Source organism: Pyrgilauda ruficollis, unplaced genomic scaffold (genome assembly GCF_017590135.1).
Source record: "Pyrgilauda ruficollis isolate IOZ18807 unplaced genomic scaffold, ASM1759013v1 scaffold46, whole genome shotgun sequence".
Taxonomy (NCBI): Eukaryota; Metazoa; Chordata; class Aves; order Passeriformes; family Passeridae; genus Pyrgilauda; species Pyrgilauda ruficollis.
The window spans coordinates 3933772-3952468 of NW_024526155.1; the positions used below are offsets into that span (position 1 = coordinate 3933772).

At 54.4% G+C, this 18697-nt stretch overlaps 1 protein-coding gene across 1 annotated transcript in view; it reads right to left on the reverse strand.

Moving 5' to 3' along the window:
• Positions 1–6531: 6531 nt before the first annotated feature.
• RBPJL (recombination signal binding protein for immunoglobulin kappa J region like) overlaps positions 6532–18697 on the reverse strand; it is an 18968-nt gene continuing 6802 nt past the window's right edge. Inside the window, exons 4-13 of the mRNA XM_041478786.1 lie at positions 12810–12935; positions 10855–10925; positions 10490–10605; positions 9483–9657; positions 8992–9129; positions 8428–8537; positions 7980–8120; positions 7502–7657; positions 7219–7322; positions 6532–6805 (exon numbers count right to left, since the gene is read on the reverse strand). Coding sequence (XP_041334720.1) covers positions 6532–6805; positions 7219–7322; positions 7502–7657; positions 7980–8120; positions 8428–8537; positions 8992–9129; positions 9483–9657; positions 10490–10605; positions 10855–10925; positions 12810–12935 — 1411 coding nt within the window. The remainder of the gene's footprint in view (positions 6806–7218; positions 7323–7501; positions 7658–7979; positions 8121–8427; positions 8538–8991; positions 9130–9482; positions 9658–10489; positions 10606–10854; positions 10926–12809; positions 12936–18697) is intronic.

Consider the following 18697-nt stretch of genomic DNA (forward strand, 5'->3'; position numbering starts at 1 on the left):
GCCCCGGCTCTGCCCCGCTCCCGCTGGCTCCCACCGCCAAGGGGGGCTTTAGGGCCCGTCCCTGCTGGTTACAGGCTGCCCGACCGGCCCTGCTTCGGGTGGGAATTCCTCTCGGCTTCTGCCATAGGACTGCGCCCTGCGGCCTCAGTAATGGTGGTGAATCCTGCTGGATGCGGAGTTTGTCTTTTTTCATTTTCTTTTTCCTCTTTCCCCCCTTCTTCCCCCCTTTTTTTTCCTCCTCCTGCCTTTCCCCCTGCCCCGTTCCGCCCGTGGGGTTTGCCATGGGCAGGGATGGATGTCCCCATGGATGTCCCCATGGCTCTGGGCAGGTCCGGGTGCTGGGGGTGTCCCCAGTGCCAAGGGCACCGGCTGACCTGCGGGCCCTGCCCTTGCTGCCGCAGCATCACCCTGCCAGCCCTGGGTAGGGCAGTGGCTTGGGGCATTTTGCCCAGTATTGGAGGGAAAAGACCTGGTTTTTAATAACAGGCTGGTTATTTTGGGGAAGCAGGGGGTGCAGGAGGTGGTCTGGCTGCTCGAGGCACATGGAGGGGAACAATGGAGCCACTGTGCAGCCAAACGCCCCGGCTCCGTCAGAAAGGTCCAGCGAGGGGTTTTCAGCACGTTCCTATTCCGCTGCTCAGGTATAATTACACGGGGAACAAAGAGCCCTTCAAAGCCACCCGCTCCCCCAGCACAGCCGGGGCTGTGGGCGCACACGCGGGTGTGAGGGGACGGTGACCATGCACGCCCACAAAAGCAGCCCAGCGGGGCTGGTGACACTGGGCAGGGGCTTGGGAACAAACCCTGCGGGCATGCCCAGCTCCCTTGGGAGCCACAGCTGCAGTGGGGAGGGAGGCTCCTCTCCCAGAGCCACACTCCTGGTGAGCACCCCAAGGCAGCAAGCAAAGAGCAAATCTCACCCTGCTTCTTGGCACCCACTCTCCTCTTGCTATTCATATATATTAGGTTTATGAAGTGCCTTTCCTTCTGCCTGTGGCCAAATCTGCTGCAGAGGTGAGGGGTACCAGTGGGACAGCTGGGGCTTCACCCATAAGCTGTCCCAGCCCAAACCAGCCAGGGCATGAGGCTTGATTTAGCAGGATATGGGGCACGGGGGTTCTTGCAGGCAGCACCACCATGCAGCTGGGTGCCAGCGTGCTCCATGCATGTACTGCACAGTCCTGCCTGCTCCTCACAGTGCTCTGGGCAAAGCCAGGGTCCTGCCAAGCCCCACAGCCCTGGGGCTGTGCATGGGCACCCAGGGGTGCTGCTCAGCTCATCCATTGGAGCTCTACCGATGCCAAATCCTCCCTGGCCTCACGGGGAGGGAGCTGTGTTCAGTTCTTTCTCAGTGCTGATCTGTTACTGCCTGCCTGGTCTGCACCCTAATTACTGCAGCAGTGCATGGAAATCAGGGCCGTGTTTTCAAGGCTAGCTGTTTATTTAAGCTGTTTACTTTCCTTCCCTAGTGACTCCTGAGAAAACTATCCATGTGTTTCTTTAGAGAGCAGGATGAAAGGAGATTGCCAGTGCCCTCCCTCCAGCCCCTGCTCGCTGGATCCCCAAAGCCCCCAGCAGTGCTGCAGCGTGGGGCTGAGCACAGGGAGCCGTGCCCAGCACTGACCCCCACCCCTAATCAGGGATCAAACCCCAGCTTCAGCCTAGGGGCACTGGCCCAGCACTGCAGCCCTGTGGGACACTGCTGGCCCCTGGGCTTGGTCCTTCCCTGAGTTGCAGGGAGTCCAGAACTTGACAGGAATTAGCTTGTTTTCAGCTTGCTTTTAGGAAAGAAAAAAACCAAAACCACTGACAAAAAGGAAAAAAGGAAGCCTAATTTTCCACAGGCTTTTTGGCTGCATGGGCAGGGCTGAGTGCCCAGGGCTGTGGGCACAGAAGCGTGGCAGTCTCTGCCCCTGAACTGCCCATCTGGGGCCCAGGGCTAATCCTGCCACTCCTGGCACTGCTGGTGACACAGGCACCCACGGGAGCCCCAGACTCACTCTGTCCTTGATGCTGTTTGGGTTTATTTCAGAGCCTGGCCAGCAGGGCCCCATGCCTGAGCAGTTCCCGATGCGCTTGGAGCCTCTTGAGCAGGTAATTGTAATTCCTCAGCAAGCCAGCTTGGCTTATTTTGGCCCCAGCGTAGTTTAGCATCCTGAGGCCCAGCTGGGTAATTTATAGCTCTGTCAGAAAAAGGATAAAATCAGCACAGGGTTTCTGGGCACTGTGCAAATCTATGGCCCTGTGTGCTGGGGCCAGGAGTGCCCTTGGTGGGATGCTCAGGGACCCCACTGGGGTGTGTGGGTAGTGCTGGGACCAGGCTTGGTAGGAGAGGGATTTTATGGCTTGTGATGCAGTAAGTGGCCCCTTGGTTCAGTCTGGCTGGCTGAATCCCTTTTGTGCACTGCATCAGCCCTGGGCATCCACATCCTGGGGGCAGTTTTCTAGAAAAGGTTTCTCCCTGCTCCTTTCCCCTGGCTATGGGCAGAGCAGCATCCCCACATCCCCTGCTCCTGAGGGCCAGGGATGCAGGTATCCACACTGAGCAGTGTGGGCTGTGGGCCCCTGGCCCCCCTGGAGGCTGTGCCTGGGGCGTTGGGCAGGGACAGCCCCAGGAAAAGGGCTCGGAGCAGGGGAGACAGGCTGCTCTCAGTGGGTGTCTGCTGCTCATCCTGGTGCAGATTCCCTGGTGATGCTGGCCTACACTCTGTGCTCCTCCACAGGGCACGGACAGGGAGCTGGCAGAATTGCCACACTCCTGTCAGGGAGGGCACCAAGTCACAGCACAGCAGAGGGACCTGCCCTGGGGCTGTCCTTGCTGAGGCAAACACCTCTGGTACAGAACAGCCCCACTTTTACAGCCCCCTGGCCTGCTCCCCCTTCACCCACGCCTTGCACTCAGAGGTTGCAAAACCCCTGCTTTAATCAGTTTTTCTGGTTTTCCTGCAGGTGTTGTTACAAGTTGCCCTACAAGCGAGCCAGCCCAGCTGCCACCTCAGTGCCAAGAGCGGTGCCACCAGCTGGGTGTGGCTGAGTGAGCAGGGAAGGGACATTGCCCACCCTCCACGTGTCCCACAGCTGCCCTCCCCTTTCTGAAAAACACTCAACCAACCCATGGGGAAACCTGCTGTGTGATGTGGGGCAGAATGCAGCGCAGTGGCTGTTTAGAAAGCAGCCAAAGCCTTTGACTGGGACAGAAGATGAACCCCGGCGGTGGCCAGGGTGTGCCGGGCACACGGGCAGTCAGTGTGGTCTCTGGGCTGGGGCTGGGCTGGCTTCACTAGATGGCAGCAGCTTCTTCCAAAACAGCCCAGGCGGGGAGGGAGACACCCAAAACGGGCCGAGTGCTCCTCTGGGATGTTGTGTCATGGTGGGAAAGCCAGGGTTTCATTTTCTTCTTGATGTGTTTAAAGGTAATGCTCTCCTCTGGGACCTGAAGTGGCTGCTTGATGTGGTGGGGCTGCTGGCAGCGCCGGCTGCACCCTGGAGAGTGGGAGCAGGAGATCCCCATCACCTTCAAGCCTCACCATCACCTGGAGATGCTAGTGCCACACATTTCTCTTCACAGAGAAAAGCAAGGCACCATTCTTCCCAAGGATTTCTGAGATTCACATTCCCTGAACCTCAGAGAAAGAGAAAACACAATGCTTATCACTTGCTGTGCCTGTGTTGTGCCAAGGCAGAATGCAATATGGAGATTGTTTACCCAAAGTGGATGTTTTGTTTCCTTGGCCTATCAGGGCCAAGACAGTGTGTGTGTGTGTGTGAGACTGTCTGCTGACAGTCACGGGAGAGTCAGGAGATTGAGTGCAGGTCTGTGCAGTTGTGTGCAGAGTGAGAGCATGGCAGATTCAGTCCAGATGCAATGTATGTAATATAGTATAATAAAGTAATTAATTAGCCTTCTGATAAGATGGAGTCAGATCATCATTCTCCCCACTTCGTCTGGGGCGCCCTAGCTTCGATACCACACCACATCTTACACATGGATTATCCCGTGCATCCCTAAAGCATTCGATGCTTTTCCTAAATCCCAGCTCTTGGAGCCATATAAAGTTTTTTCACGCCCGATTTTATACCCACCCGTGTTTCTGGCTGCCTGGAGGACAGGCAGAAGCTCCAGGCAGAGCTCAGGAGCGCAGTACAGAGCTGTCAGACGTGTTTCCTTCCCGACACACGCTGGGATATTGTGGGATCCGGCAGAGACAGGCGCTGCCGACTCCCGAGCGAGAACATGCAACTGGCTGGCTGGCTCCTGTCCGAGACATTTGTGTTAATCAGCGATTATGCAAATAAACAGCGCTGCCACGCTCCCGGCGTGGAGCATATGTTCCTATGGCAGGCAAGTGTCCCCTCCAGGAGCGCAAAGCTCCTCATTCCCAGGGTGGGACCTGCTGTGAAAAGCAGATTAAAGGCAGCCTGTGGGGGAAGGCAGGAGCCCCGGGAGGCCCCCAGCCCGCCGCTGCCACCTCTCCCCTTTCCCCATGTGGCTTGAATTACTGCGGCTGTTTGCTTAATCCATCAGGCTTCAAGAATGAGCCACTCAGTGCTTTGGCCTCTCCATCCAGCAAAGTGCTGTAAACATAACAAGGCAGGCTTGTTCCAAGCCCCTGAAGTCAAGAAGTGCTCCTCTTGCCCTTTGGTGCTAAATATAACCCAGGGTGCTTTCCATTCATAAAATGTGAATTATGTCCTGGCCTCTGAGGGAGGAGAGCGGGTTGAGGAGCTGAGGGCTCTGGGCACTCCTGATGCAGGCAGCAACCAAAAGGCTTCAGCCCATCCTTTCACAGCCCTGCAGCTCCTCGCTGAGTAGATGGGGGAGGAAATGCTTTTGGGGGAAATGTGGGGCATCCTCTGTTTGGGTTGATTAAAGTATTTTCTTGCATCTCACCCTCAGGTGCGTTAGGGCTGGGGTGGATTTGCTGGGGAGGTGAGTTGCTGGGCACGGTAAGTGTGGGCTGATGGGGTGGCCCAGCAGCAGCAGCACAGGGGAAGCCCCCACTGCCCCCACACCTGTGTAAGATATTCCAGCATTTTCCAGAAATGGAAGCAGTAGAGTCTTGTACCACTGCTCCCAACACCTAATGAGTTCATTAGGACTTTGCCACCTGCTGGAGGAACTTGCTTTTGGATCCCTTGTGGATCTCCATGTGATCACCCTTCTTCTGTCCTCCAACCTTTTCTTCCAGCAGCCCTTGGCTGTTGGCACGTGCTGTGACATTCTCCCAGTTTTTCCACAGCAGCTCCAGATGCAGAGATGTGTCTGCCTACAGCTTTTTGCCCTCAGTGAGGTTCCTGTTTTGGGGAAGAAGGAACATCATCTCCTCGTGGAGTTTAGGGAGGTGCTGTTCCCTGGTAGGATGCTGGGGACCCAAGCTCTTGTGTTCCCAGGGACAGGGACAAGCTGCAGAGGGAGGAGACCAAGACTCCAGGCATGCCTGAGCATCTCCCTGCCGGGTGGTGTGAGGCTGTCAGTCCTCTGCAGCCCCAAACTCAGCACCTGGAGCCACAGTGAGGCATGGGGTGCACACAACAAGGCTGAGGATGGACTGCATGCAGGGCAGTGCTGCATTTGAAACATTCCAGATCACAGAAAACACGGAGGCAAGCCGGGTGCTGCCCATGTGTGCATCCTGGGGTGCTGCAGGCCATGGGGGGCTGTGCTTCCCCTGCTCTCCTGCCCACTGCCCCGAGGTCAGAGTGGGTTGATTACCACTGCAGTCTGGCTGCTGGGTTGTTTCAAACCCCAGCTCAGGACTGCCAAACCAGAAGGTTTCCAGGTACACCATGGGCCTTTGGATGCCACGGAGATCTAAATAAAGCCTTTAACGCCCACTCTGCAAAATGCTCGTGTCCAGCTCCAGGAAAGCTGGCTGCTTTTTATGGCATCTAAATCAGCAGTTTGCTGCTGATGCCAGCAGTGTGTCTAATTGTGTAAAACAACAGAGCTTGGCAGAGCCACGCCAGCTAGGGAGGAGCTGGGTTTCACACTGAAGTTTTTTCTCTCTTTTTCCCTTTTCCTTCTTAAATAACCCCATTTGGGCCTCCAATAAAAACCAAAACATCTGGTGCTGGGTATTTGGCTGCTGGGAAGCAGCTCCTGCTGAGCTGAAAAGCAAAGCAGCGATGCAGGGATTCCTGGTATGGATCAGTAACACTTAAGGTGGCATTTGGGCATTATCCCTGTCCCTCCTGGACTTTGAATATATGGCCTGAGGACACTGAGGGAACTGTGGTGCTCTATGCCAGCATGCAGCTAAATCATGCAAGTCAGTAAAAAGGCAATTGAATCAGTGGAGAGTCCTTCAAGCCTGATTTATTGATGCTCTCATGTGAGATCTCAGCAGTGTGAGATGCTGCTGTGAGAAAGAGATAAATCAGTAAACCACTGGTAAACCACTGATGTTCAGTGAGTGGGAAGGACCCTTTGGCAGGGCCACCCCAAGCCCTGGATGAGCCCCCCAGCATGGCTCAGGGCTGCTCCTCTTCCCTAGACCAGCAGTGAGGCCAAGCCTGTGCCTGCCCAGCTTGCTAGGTCTGCATGAAGAGGTGGAAGTTGGTCCTGGTAAACTCCTGGTGGATGCTGTCGAGTAATTTGTCTGAGTCCTGGGGAACATCTGAAAGGACCTGCTGCCCTGGGATGCAGCTCTGCTCTGGGGTGTAGGTAAATGTGAAGGAGCTGGAGTAGATGAGGCCATCGTCCCTGATCAGCAGGAGTGGGACCGTGATGGGATAGCGCAGCCACCTCCAGTCGCTGCCGAAGGCAGAGACATCAGGGACAACACATACGAGGGACTTGGGGCTCCTGGCAACAGTGCATGAGAGGAAAATGTGCATTAACTGGGGAAGATCCTCTGCAGGAGCAGCCAGCAGTGAGTGACTGCACTTCTCCATCCTGGAGCTCAGTGTGAGGCCTCCAGCCAGTTCCCTCTCTCCTCCCAGTCTTTCATTCCTCTCTGCCAGGGTTGTTTGGTTGTTTGCAGTTCCCTGAAATCCCTGTTGTCCCCCGCCCATGGCTATGCCCAGACTGCAGCCAGGGCAGAGAGCAGACACCAGACTCATTCCTGCCTTTGCTTGCAGTGCTCGTGCTTGCTCCTGCAGGATGGGCAGTGCAAGTGTTCCCAAGGTCTGCAGCCACATCCTTCCCAGATCTGCCCAGCACAGCCCACATCTGCCTGCTGTTCCCTGCCTTCTGCCCAGCTCCCCTATCCATGTTACCTGTACATCGTCTCTGCTTCCACATCTCCGAACCAGACCTTGAGGTGTGCATGGAAATACTCCCCCTGCACCTCCAGCATGGCCACGTCCCCACCGCCTGTGAGCTGTGACGGGCAGAGAGCGTGGCTGGGCTGTGTGGGTTATGAAGCCACACTCCTCCCACAGGATGCTCTGCATCTCATTCCCACTTGAGAATGGGAGGTGCCACGGGGGGCAAGGGCTCAGGGGCAGGAGGCACGAGGCAGGGAGGTGGCAGAGGGGGACAGCCCGAGGCTGTGCCTACCTGCAGGGCAGCGATGAGCGGCACGGGGCTGACGGGCTCGCGGACGCACGCCAGGCTCTCGCTGAAGGTGTACTCCACCGTCTCCGTGCTGATGATGGTCCAGCACGAGCCGTCGTTCAGCAGCTCCCTGTTGGCTTCCTTGGGGCAGGGAGATGCCTGTGGAGAGTGTCAGAGCTCCAAACACGCTGCAGGGGAGGTGGTGGGGAATGGGCTGGGATGGCTGGCTTCTGCTCTCAGTGTCCTGGTTCCAGCAAGTGACTGCTTTGCTTGTGGGGAAATGGGGATCATGAGTCCTTTCCAAAGACCTCAGTTACAGTGTCCCCACTAAAGCTTTGCCTTAGTTTAAATGCAAATTATTGCCTTAGTTTGGATGCAAGACCCCTCCCAGCGACACACTCCCCAGCCTGACACAACACAGGAGCTTGCAGAGATGGCAGCAAGCTCCCTGGGCTCCTCAGCTGCCCCTGCACTGCCATACCTGGAACTGGATCACCTTGTCTGTGGAGAGACACAGGTACATGCGGTCACTGCCTTGCAGCTGGAAGGCGCACTTGTGGAGCTGGGAGATGGGCTCATCCACGTCCAGCATGGCGTACTGCTTCATCACCTTCCGGATGATCTGCGGGCGGCAGCATCCCCAGCATGGATCCCAGCACGGATCCCAGCACAGATCCCCATCATGGATCCTCGGCATGGATCCCAGCACGGATCCCCAGCATGTATCCCCAGCATGGATCCCAGCACGGATCCCCAGCACGGATCTCCAGCATGGATCCCCAGCATGGATCCCCGGCACAGATCCCCAGCACAGATCCCAGCACGGATCCCCGGCACGGATCCCCGGCGCGGATGCCGGCACGGCCCCGCCGCTCGGAGCCGCGGTGCGGCCGGGTCTGTGCGCTGACAGCCGCAGGGTCGGAGCTTACCAGGGGCGGCAGGGTGACGCCGGTGGCCGTGCAGACCAGCTGGACCACGGAGCCGTAGCGGATGTACCCTTCCCGCAGGGGGAACTCGCTGCGGGCGCAGCGCTCCTCGGCTGCCCGGGGGGAGAGAGGCAGGGTCACCGCCCGGACAGCGGGTTAACCTCGCCAGGCACAGCTCTGGCCCTGCTCCCGCTGCTGCCTCACTGCTTGGAGAGAGCATCATTACCTGGGAACCCCGCCCGGGACTGCAGGATGGGCATGCAGTACCTTGCAGGGCAGGAATACTGTTGGGCTCTGGCCTCTTCCAGGCAATCCCTTGCTTGGATTTGTAGACATCCAGACCAGCACAGCCCTGGTCACAGCCCCTGTGCCCTCAAAGCCAGTGGGAAACATCCAGAGACACACCAGGAATGCCGGGCAGAGGCGAGACTGAGCCAGATTCCTGCACCCCCAGGCTAATTCCCATGCCTTTTGCCCCCAAGAGCTGGCTTAGCAGGACGGGAGAGCCAGGACTGGAGGCAGGCAGCCCTGGGCATGGTGGCATCAGTGTCCCCCGAGGGTCCTTACCCAGGTGGAGGGTGAAGGCTGCCCACTGCCTGGCGCTGGCGATGAAGGCTCCCCCCTCCACAGACAGGTAGCGGGTGCTGACGGTCTGGGAGCGCAGGCGGTTGAAGAGGGACACTTTGGAGCCTGAGGAGATGCAGACTGCAGGGAGAGGTGGCTGGGTTAGTGCTTGCAGGACTGAATGATGGCTCTGTCAAGGCCAGCGAGGACAAGCCCTGGCTCCTGGGGTAGCCAGCAGCCAACACCCTCCCACTGCCTTCCCCTCTGTGTGAGTGGGGAGAGGCCCATGGTGTGGGGACCACAATGGCATCAGGGCATTACACCCCGTGTTGGGTGAACCATTTGGAAATGAGACATCACTGTGTCAGATACCTCCTCTGTTGGGAGTTCCCACGGGCTTTGGGTCCAGCCTGGACCACTCCAGAGCCAAGCTGTGAGCAGAGAGCATCCCATGCTGGGCTGGCACCCACCTCCCTCCCCAGAGAGCCACTCACGGTCCGTGTTCTTCAGGGACTGCTTCTTCTGCGAGGGCTTGGAGATGACCTTGATGAGTTTGCTGTGGAAGGTGCCGATCTCCTGCCCGTTGCTGAAGAAGAGCTTCAGGACCAGGCAGAAGTGCTTGCGCTTGTCCGTGTCCGAGATGTACAGCGCCTTGGCACAGCTGAACCCCTGCCAGGGGCACAGAGGGGCTGCCAGCAGCTCCAGCCCAGCCCCACCAGCCCTCCTCACCCTCCTCACCACCCCACAAGGACATAATAGCGCCCTTTCAACGAGCCCTGGGTTCATTTAAAGGGAGAAATGAGCAGAGATGTTATTACAGGTGGAATGAAGAGCTGGGGATCAGCAGAGGCTTTATTTACACTGGGGGCAGAGTATTCCTCATGGAAATGAATGTTCATGTGTGATTTATCCCACATAACATGAGAAATCACCCTGGGTTTATGGTTTCCCTCATCCTGGCCAATATGCTGTGCTTTAGCAGCAAGGCAAGCACTGTGGACAAAGGCTCTTTCTGTGAGGTTCCTGGCCTGCCTCAGACCCCGTGCTCTTCAGGGACCCCAAATAATGCTTTTTCTCCTTTTTTTCCCCTCCAATCAAAAGATGCCAGAGCTCTGCTGAAGGATTTGAACTTTGGGATCAACTGGGGCATTTTTTTAAGCTGTTTATCTACAAATGAAGGACCAGGCTTTCATTTTGTGACAAGCAGCAGTGCTGCTCATCAGAAGGAACCAGGGAAGAGGAAGCTGTGCAGATTTTGGCAGCCACAGGGCTGTAGACCTGAAAAGATGGTTCCAGAGAAAGACAGGGATCTTTAGGCTGCCTGGACTGCTGCACATGCCACAACAGGCTGGCAGAGTGAGATGGGGAGAAAGGAAGGCTAGGAAGAAAGAGCTGTGACATCCTGAGGATGGGGAGGGTGTGACATCCCAGGGTGTGGGGTGCTGCTGGTGACAGCCCAGCCCCTGCAGAGTGGGATCCCCACAGCCCCAGGGAGCTTTACCTTTGCATCTGGCTGCTCCTCAAAGCTCAGCTTCTGGGTCTCCATCAGGCTGCTGCCCATGCTGTCCAGCCCCATGTACCCACACACCCGAAATCCAGCCTCTCCCAGGTCCCTGGCTAGAAGAGACAAGGACAAGCACCTTCCAGCCTCTGCACAGGCTCAGCTTCTCCAGGAGCAGAGCGTGACCAAGCCCCAGCCCTCTCAGGATCTGGATTTCAGGGGGCTCAGGCTTGAGCAGGAAAGGAGTTTGGGGGGCCAAAACCAACATAAACAGACTCACTGTCCCTTTTGCAGAGGCAGGGGGCAGCTCTCCATGGTGCAGGAAGGGAGGGAGGAGAGGTTCAGGGCTGCTGCCCAGTGCTCACCTTTTATCTGCTCCTGCTTTATTTTCCATCCCGGCCCGCTCAGGTAAACACAGGGTGGGGGGCAGAAAAATCTGCAGAGACAAGAGAGCATTTTCTCACTGCACTTCAGCACCTGAAAAGGTGCTCAGGAGTGGCTGCATGGCTGTGCTGACAGCAGAGACTTTCACTGGGGATCACCAGCACTGGGGGCACCCCTGCACCCCAGGAGGCTCAGCCAGGGGCTGGGGACCCTCTGCCCTGCACCTCCTCCAGTGCCTGGTTCCAGCCTCAGCAGCTGCCACATCTGGTGGTGCCACTGTGGCCACGATCCCACCAGTGACAGGATGGCCCTGGGATGGGAGGACAGGGAGCCTGGCACCCCCACCCCCAGCTCCCCCAAAACAGGGAGCCATCAGAGCCTGCCCCTTCCTGACTGCCATGTGGGAGTTTCAGCAGGCTGGGAACAGAGTTTGCATTCACAATCAGTTCTGCAGCCCAGTGCAAATAAATCTATAGCCAGGAGTTTGGAAGCCCATTTTCCTGTGTTTTATTTGGGTTTCCACTGTCTTTGCACTTGTGTGAATGGTGTAAATTCATCCTCTATTGATACTGGGTAAAGCACTAGCAGAGAAAACACCAGTGCAGGGGGTTGGGTATTTGGAGCCCTGGAGGTACAAGTTTATTTAAACACCTCATCCACAGCACAGGCCCCTGACTCCCATTATTAAGGAAAATGGCAGCAGCACCTTCAAACTTTAACCTGGGAGCTCTGTGCAGGTTTTTCTCTCCCTTTTCAGACCTGGCATCTGGTTTTCACACTCATCCCTTGCACGGAGTCAGGAGCAGAGGAAAGAGGCTGTGATGAGAGGGCTCTCTCCTGGCTGGAAGACTCAGTCCTGAAATAACTTTTTTACCTGTGGACCAGCAGCCCCTGGCAGGAGACTGGATGTGGTGAGAACTTTGTAGACACAGCCAGCCCATCCCAGAGCTGTCCCCGGGGCTCGCTGGGGTCTGGGTGGTTCCACCTTGGAGGCTGAGCTCATCGCCTCACAGCTGTTCCACGCTCGGTAATAAGGGAGCAGTATTTATATCCCAAGGATTAATGGAGGATTAATTACATTGCAGTGCCGCAGTCTGACGTCACTGCCACGGAGTGGCAATTTTGGAGATTCAAGCCAGAACCTCAAGGTGTTCAGTGTGGGAAGGATTTTCAAAAATAGCAGATTTTTGGAGACCACTGGCATTGATGGAAACGGCCCAGTCCCTGCTGTGGCTGTGCAGATTTTAAGATGAGAGTTAGAGGGCAGTTAAAACTCTAGCCTTTCCTTCTTGGGGGTTGAGATTTTAACAGAATCTTGACTTCTTTTACTTTGTATTTCTTTACTGCTGCATGGAAAGAACCTACCCACTGGGGATGTCCAACTGGGATGGATGCAGGGTGGAGCTAATCCTTTCCTGTGTTGTTCAATTCATGGGACTAAACAATGGCTTTGGATGCAAAGATGTTATGTGTGAATGCAGAGGGGATAATTTGCTTCACCAGCTTAGATCTGTGAAATCCAGCAAGGCTGAAATCAAGCTTTAGGTAGCTGGGTTTAGAAGTGGCTATCAGGGAAGCTGGGGCTATCTCCTGTGGCAGCAGCTCTGTGGCCACAGAGAGAAACACAACTTTACCAGGCATCGTTCTGGGAAAGGCTGTGAGAAGATCAGAGAAAAGAATGAGAAACAATTCTTATCTTAACTCGCTGCACCTGGTATTGTGAACATGTGGAATGTGTTATGGAGATTGGTTTACCAAAGAGTGGTTTCTTAATTAGCCAGTGGTGATGGTGTTTTGATTGGAGGGCAAATTAGGTCAACCTGTAGCAAACTAGGGTATAAAAGCACGGGTTTCTTAATAAAAAATAATCAGCCTTGTGTGATAGATGGAGAGTATGTAACTTATTGCCTGGGCTGTTGTGCTGACAGTCTCCCACCTTTTCTCGTTGCCGTAGGACTTCTGTGCCACTTTGGCGTGCAGGATCAGCACGGTCTGGTCTGCTGGCAGCTGCAGGTACCTCCTCACACTGTCCTGGAGCACGCTGCCTTGGTACGGGCTGGGTCTACGAGACACAATTTCCCTGGCACTGTGGCACCAGAGCCAGCTCCTGCCCAGCCCTGCAGGGGGCAAGGAGCTCCCTCCATGCCCAGCCTGGTGGGGTGGGGAAGGGGGAAAGGCTTTCCCATCAGAAAGAACTGCAGCTCAGCTGCTCTGAGAATGGAGCTGGCATTGAAAAACAGAAAGTTCGGATAATGGAGTAACTGCTTCATCAGTTTGCCACTGAACATACACAGGGCATTTCTAAGACTTCCAGCCCCATGCAATGGTGGCTGTACTCTAACTGATTATTAATTTTTTGTTGTTGTTGTTGTTGCTGTATGGGTTTGGGTGAGCTGGGAGCTCTAACTGATTATTAATGTTTGGTTTTTTGTTGTTGCTGTATGGGTTTGGGTGAGCTGGGAAGCGATGCTGCAGAGCTGTGAGTGCAGCTGGGGAGCAACTCACTGGCTTCTACGAGGGATGCTGGGTGAAAATAGCTGCCTTTTTCTCTGAGACTAGGGAGTAGGTGGTTCTGCTGATTGTTTCTGCTCTATTAACTAGAAGGAGTTCCCAGGCACCTGGCATTTAACTCTGCTAACCCGGTAGGTTGGGTGTTAAGCAGCTGGAGAGAGATGAAGTGGGTCTGAGATGCTACCTGGGACACGTGTGCAAGGACCGGGGGGTGCAAGGGGGAGAGCTCTGGGATGTCAGCTGTGGAGGCCTTCTGTGGTGCACCACTCTCTGAACACCAGCTCCTGCCCTGCTGAAAGGCCCTAACTCTCTGAGTCTGGGACAGGAGCATTTCCTGGGTCTGGGATATTTGACTGGAGAAGATGAAACCAGAGGAGAAGGAAGAGGAGATGCCTGTGTAGTAGTCCTTCCTTGGCACATCTGTCAGTGTGGTCACTGGGAACATTGCTCCTACCGAGGGGACCCAGCCTGGTTAATGACTCTCATGTCAGGGAGAGAGGCAAAGCAGCAGCCAGAGAAGGCTCTGGAGCCCCAGCCACAGTGGAAAACACAGGGCAGAGTAACTGTGGGAGAGCATCTGGGGGCTGAGGGCAGCACTGGGGGATGACTTGGAGGAAAAGGGGTGACACTAGGGGCATCAGCCATGGCCACCCAAGGAGGAACTGCAAGAGATCTGCAGGGGAGCATTCCCTTTAAATACAGTCTCTCTTCCTCTCAAATGGGCTAGAAATGGAGAAAAGTTGAGAGCATAAATGATCAGGTGTGAGAAGAGAGGTAAGTCTGGTCCTGCCATCACAAGGCAGGCTCCGAGCTCCTCTGGGCTCAGAGGCCAGAGCAAGCTCCCAGGGAGAGAAACTGCAAACAGTCACCCCAAGCAACCTGCCAGAAGAGTTTGCCAGCTCTGTTCTTCACAGTGTAATACTTTAAAAAGGCTGTGCCCCTAACAGCTTTTAGCACCATGTTGCAATTCACTTTAAACACATTTCAGTTCCAGTTTTCCCACCTTTGGATGGAGCTGATGCTCTGCTGTTGTATGAGGACGAAAAACACATGTCCCATATAAACAAATACATAGCCAGTGTCTTCTCTGAGCAGTGCCATGGGGACCTGACACTGTGCACTGCACAGATGTGCTCTGTTAGGTTACCAGAGGGGCAATATAATCTCCTGCCCTCCGTGTTCCCAGTTCCTTATCCTAGGTGTGTTAGCTGGATCACTAGTAAACATAAATCACCAGAGCCCTGCCAGAATCAGATTTACAGCCAGGGCCAGTGTCAGTGTCACCCACAGCATTAACTGCTACTCTGTGCCTGGAAAATGAATGTTTTATGGCCATTCCTGACTGCAGAGCACAGGCTGCCACCAGGCTCTGCTCTTGTGGCAGCCCCAGAGCTGCTGCCAGCGCAGGGCTCTGGGCTTAGCCCTGGCTCAGCCCACAGCACTCATGGCAAAGCCGGAGCAGCTCCTTTGCCAGGGCTGTACCTGCTCCCTCCATCGAGGTGCTGGGAGACTCCTGCTCCAGCACTCCAGCACACTGGAGCAGAGCTTTAGCATCCAGTATCCCACCAGTGGCTGCTCCAGGGTGAGTCACTTAGCCTTGCTGGAGTTTCACTCCACTTTCTAGCCAATGAATAGTTTATATCTTTGCACAGCCAAAGAGATCCCATAAGAAAGTTATTTAATCTTTTTCCATAGTGGCAATCTGCAGCTGTTTCACTCCTCTGCTGCCAAGCAATGGTGTGATTTCAGCTTTGATCTGCCTTTGCTATTTTCCCCTTCATATAAAAGCACTATTTGTGAATCTCTCAGCAAAACTCTGGGTTGCTTTTTTTTTTTTTTTTTTTTTTTTTTCAGAACAAGAAATTATGATTGGGATAAATGTGGAAAGGTATCAAGGAAATTGGCCTGACCCTGGATGCCCTTTTACACTAATGCAGTGTTAAATTAACTAACACAGTGTAAAATGAGTACTGAACCTTGCTGGCTCCGTTCAGTAGCATTTCACCCTCAGTTTGTCAGAGACAACGGGCACACAGCAGGGAAGAACCAGGCTGGGTGTGTGAATTTTTTCCTGGTGAGTCTCATCGTTCAGTGTGCTGTGTAAAATTAGGAGTATAGCTCTGGGTCTTTGTGTCCCAGCTGCAGAGTCACATGCTCCATCCCCGTTAGTGTCACCAGTGCAGTCACCAGTGCCCATCCATCCAGCCTGGGGTCTCCCTGTGGGGCTCCTCTGCCATTAGCCCCTCGGCAAAGTGTGGAACAGCCTGGCACGGAGGCCAGGCAGTGGCAGGGAGTGTTCAGGAGCGAATTGCCAAAAGCTGTGGATTAAGACGTGTGCTGACAGCGTGGGCAGCAGCAATGCCTGCCCTGCAGAGCCTCCCACAGCAGGGCAGGGCAGGGCTTGTGCAGGTATCACTGCTCCCTGCCATCCCTACGTAATTCCAGAGGCACGTGGGTCACTGCCTGGAGCTTATTAAAGAACCTTCTGGAACAATTACTCACGTGCTACTTACTGCTTGGGGGGGGAATGTGCATGCCAAAGGCAGTAAACAGATGGGAGCTCTTCAGATTTGATGTCTAGATGGAGGAACAAATACCTAGAAGCTTGGCTTTCTTTTCTTTGTCCGTTCTCTGCAGCCTTTGCCTTCCAAATTTTGGGGCTAAATTGTGTCAGTGACGCACTCCTGAACAGTGCTTGCCATTCTGCCCACAGAGGCGACCACCCAGCATCCATCATCTGGTATAAATTTCTCTTCAGAGAGTCAAAGGGCTATTGCTGAAGCAGCTCAGTATGCCCACTTGGCTCCTTCTGGCACCTACAGAATCCTCAGGGTTACAGAGAATTATTCACTCCTTCTGACATTTATTATATTAAATTATTAAAATGCTTAGGTTGTAGTGCAGTGTTAGTTCAGTGTCATGTTAGCAGCACCACACGGGCTGGGCTCTCACAGCTCTCACTAAAAGCTGCCTTTTCAGAGCCTGAGGTCTTGGCTGGGGCTCAGCTGCTCTCCACACAGTTGGGCATTATGTAGAAAAGGGGGGGAGCAAGGGGGGATCCACCACCTTTCTCCTACACTGATTTCTGTAAGCCTTTCCCCTTCCCTGCTCAGCCTGGCACCACTTACCAAGGCTTTTCCTTTGCTTTAGGTCAGGATGTGCCTCAGGAGAGGGTGTGAGTGCATTTGTGGTGCATCTCCAGGGTGGCTCTGCCCTGCTGCTTGAGGTGGGAGAGACCCAGGGTACCCCGGGGGATTTGCAAGCCCTGGCTGGGTTGCTGTGCCCTGTCCCACGGGAAATGAAGCAGAAAAGGAGGAGTGCTCTGTGTGCTTTCCACAGGAGGCACACAGCTGGACCACCTTGCACAGGGCTGTTTCATGTGGGCACACAGGGAGCCCAGGCAGGCGCCGGGAGGCTTTGGTAGGGCTGGACCCCACAGTCCCATGGCTGATTTTAGGAGAACTGATGTTTAACACCACAGCTGAAAATTATCCCTCTCCCTCCCAGCAGCAAGTGTTTAGGGGCATCACTCAGTGCTTTGTCCTGCCTCCAGCTGGGGAGTGCTGCTCCCCGTGTGGGACATGCCCTGCTCCACACATCACCTTCTGTGTGCACACCCTTGGGCAACCGCAGCAGAAGAAAAAGCGCTTTACAGGCACTGGGAGAAGCAAACTGCCCTCTGCCCTGCTCCTTTTCAGTTCAATGGGCTCCACCAGCTCAGTCTGCTGAGGAAGGGATCTGATATATTTGGTCCCCCTGGGAATGAAAGTACCCAACTCTGGAGACCAAAATACAATCCCAGCAGCTATTGTTTAAAAACTGGGTCTTCAAACCACCTCTTTATACAAGAGCTTTATACTGTGAGCTATTACTCACAGTAATAGTGTCCCCAAGTGCAGGTAGCACTGAATTGAAGTGCAGAGACCTAATTTGCTGCTTTCCCCCCCCAAAAAGGAGCTGTGGTTTGCCTCGCTCAGGACACAGCTGCCCTGAGGCTTGCTGGGGACTTGCTGCCACAGAGGGCAACTGTTCTTCCCTCAGTTTGGGGAAACTAAACATCCTAATAAAAAAATATCCATTTTAGAGGTCTAGGTTATATTTTGTGCAGATCACGGGAGAAAACGCCTGCAGTGCTCTTGGGTATGGAGTCAAGGCAATGTTTATGCAAAAGGAAAAGCCATTAGAAATCACAGAAATGAGAAGCCTGCAGTTTCTGGCTTCCCTCATTTTTCAATACCTCCTTTAATCCAGACCAACCCAACCCACAGCCCTTGTATATGCAGGGGTATTTATAAATCCTGTATTTTCCTCACTGCACACACAAGTGAAATTCAGCCTTTTCTAGGCCTGGGGGATTTATCGACCACACCAAGGGCAAACAGCGGCCGAGAGCAGGAAGCACGGACAGCCTGTGGCACTGAGCTCTGCAGGGAGCAGGGGCCAGCCAGGGTGGGCACCCCAGCAGCACCAGCACCCCCAAAATGCCCAAGTTTGATAATACAGTACTGGCACGTCTGCTAGAAAATTCAGACAGTGGGGGTGATTTACTGGAGTCTCCTTTCTCTGCTCCTCATGTGCAAAGAAGGGAAATGCTGTTAAAGCACCAAAACACAGTTCTATAAAGAACTAAAGGTGGTTCCTGACACCACCAGCTTGATCTGAGAGGTGGGGGAATGGGAAGATCTATTCCAGGGTTTCCAAGAAGCCTGTGCTGATGATCTCCAATGCACATCAGTTGACTTTCTTGATGGAAGCTTAACTTGAGGCTCTACACCCCTCCAAGCTCTGCTCTGCAGTCTCCTGGCACAAACTCACCCCCTCACACTGCAGCCACTACCTGCTGGTGTTCCTAAACTTCCAGGACACTGTAGGTCAAATGGATATTAGGCTTAGACTCTCCTTTTTCCATGAACTTTTGAGTTTATGAGGCTCTCACATGTGTTCCCCCAGCAGGGGAAGAGACAACAAAAGGGTAAAAAAAAATTAAGAAAAAGAAAATAAAAATATAAAACAAAGACAAAAGCAAAAGGAGAAGAAATAGATAAAATAAAAGAAAAATTTTAAAAAATATAAAAAAGAACAATAAAATAGAGAAATAAAGGGGTAAAAAAGAAAAAAATAGAGAAAAATAAAGAAAAATGAAAATAAACCGCTAAAAGCAGCAGGCCCTCCAGGCCGGTGAGCCCGCGGCCGTCCCGGGCCGCGCACCCTTCGGTGCCGGTCCCACCTGCGCGCAGCTCCCGCGGGGCCGCGCTCGGCGGGGCCGGGCCAGGTGGGACCCCCCGAGTGCCCCCGCCGGCACCGGCGGCTGGA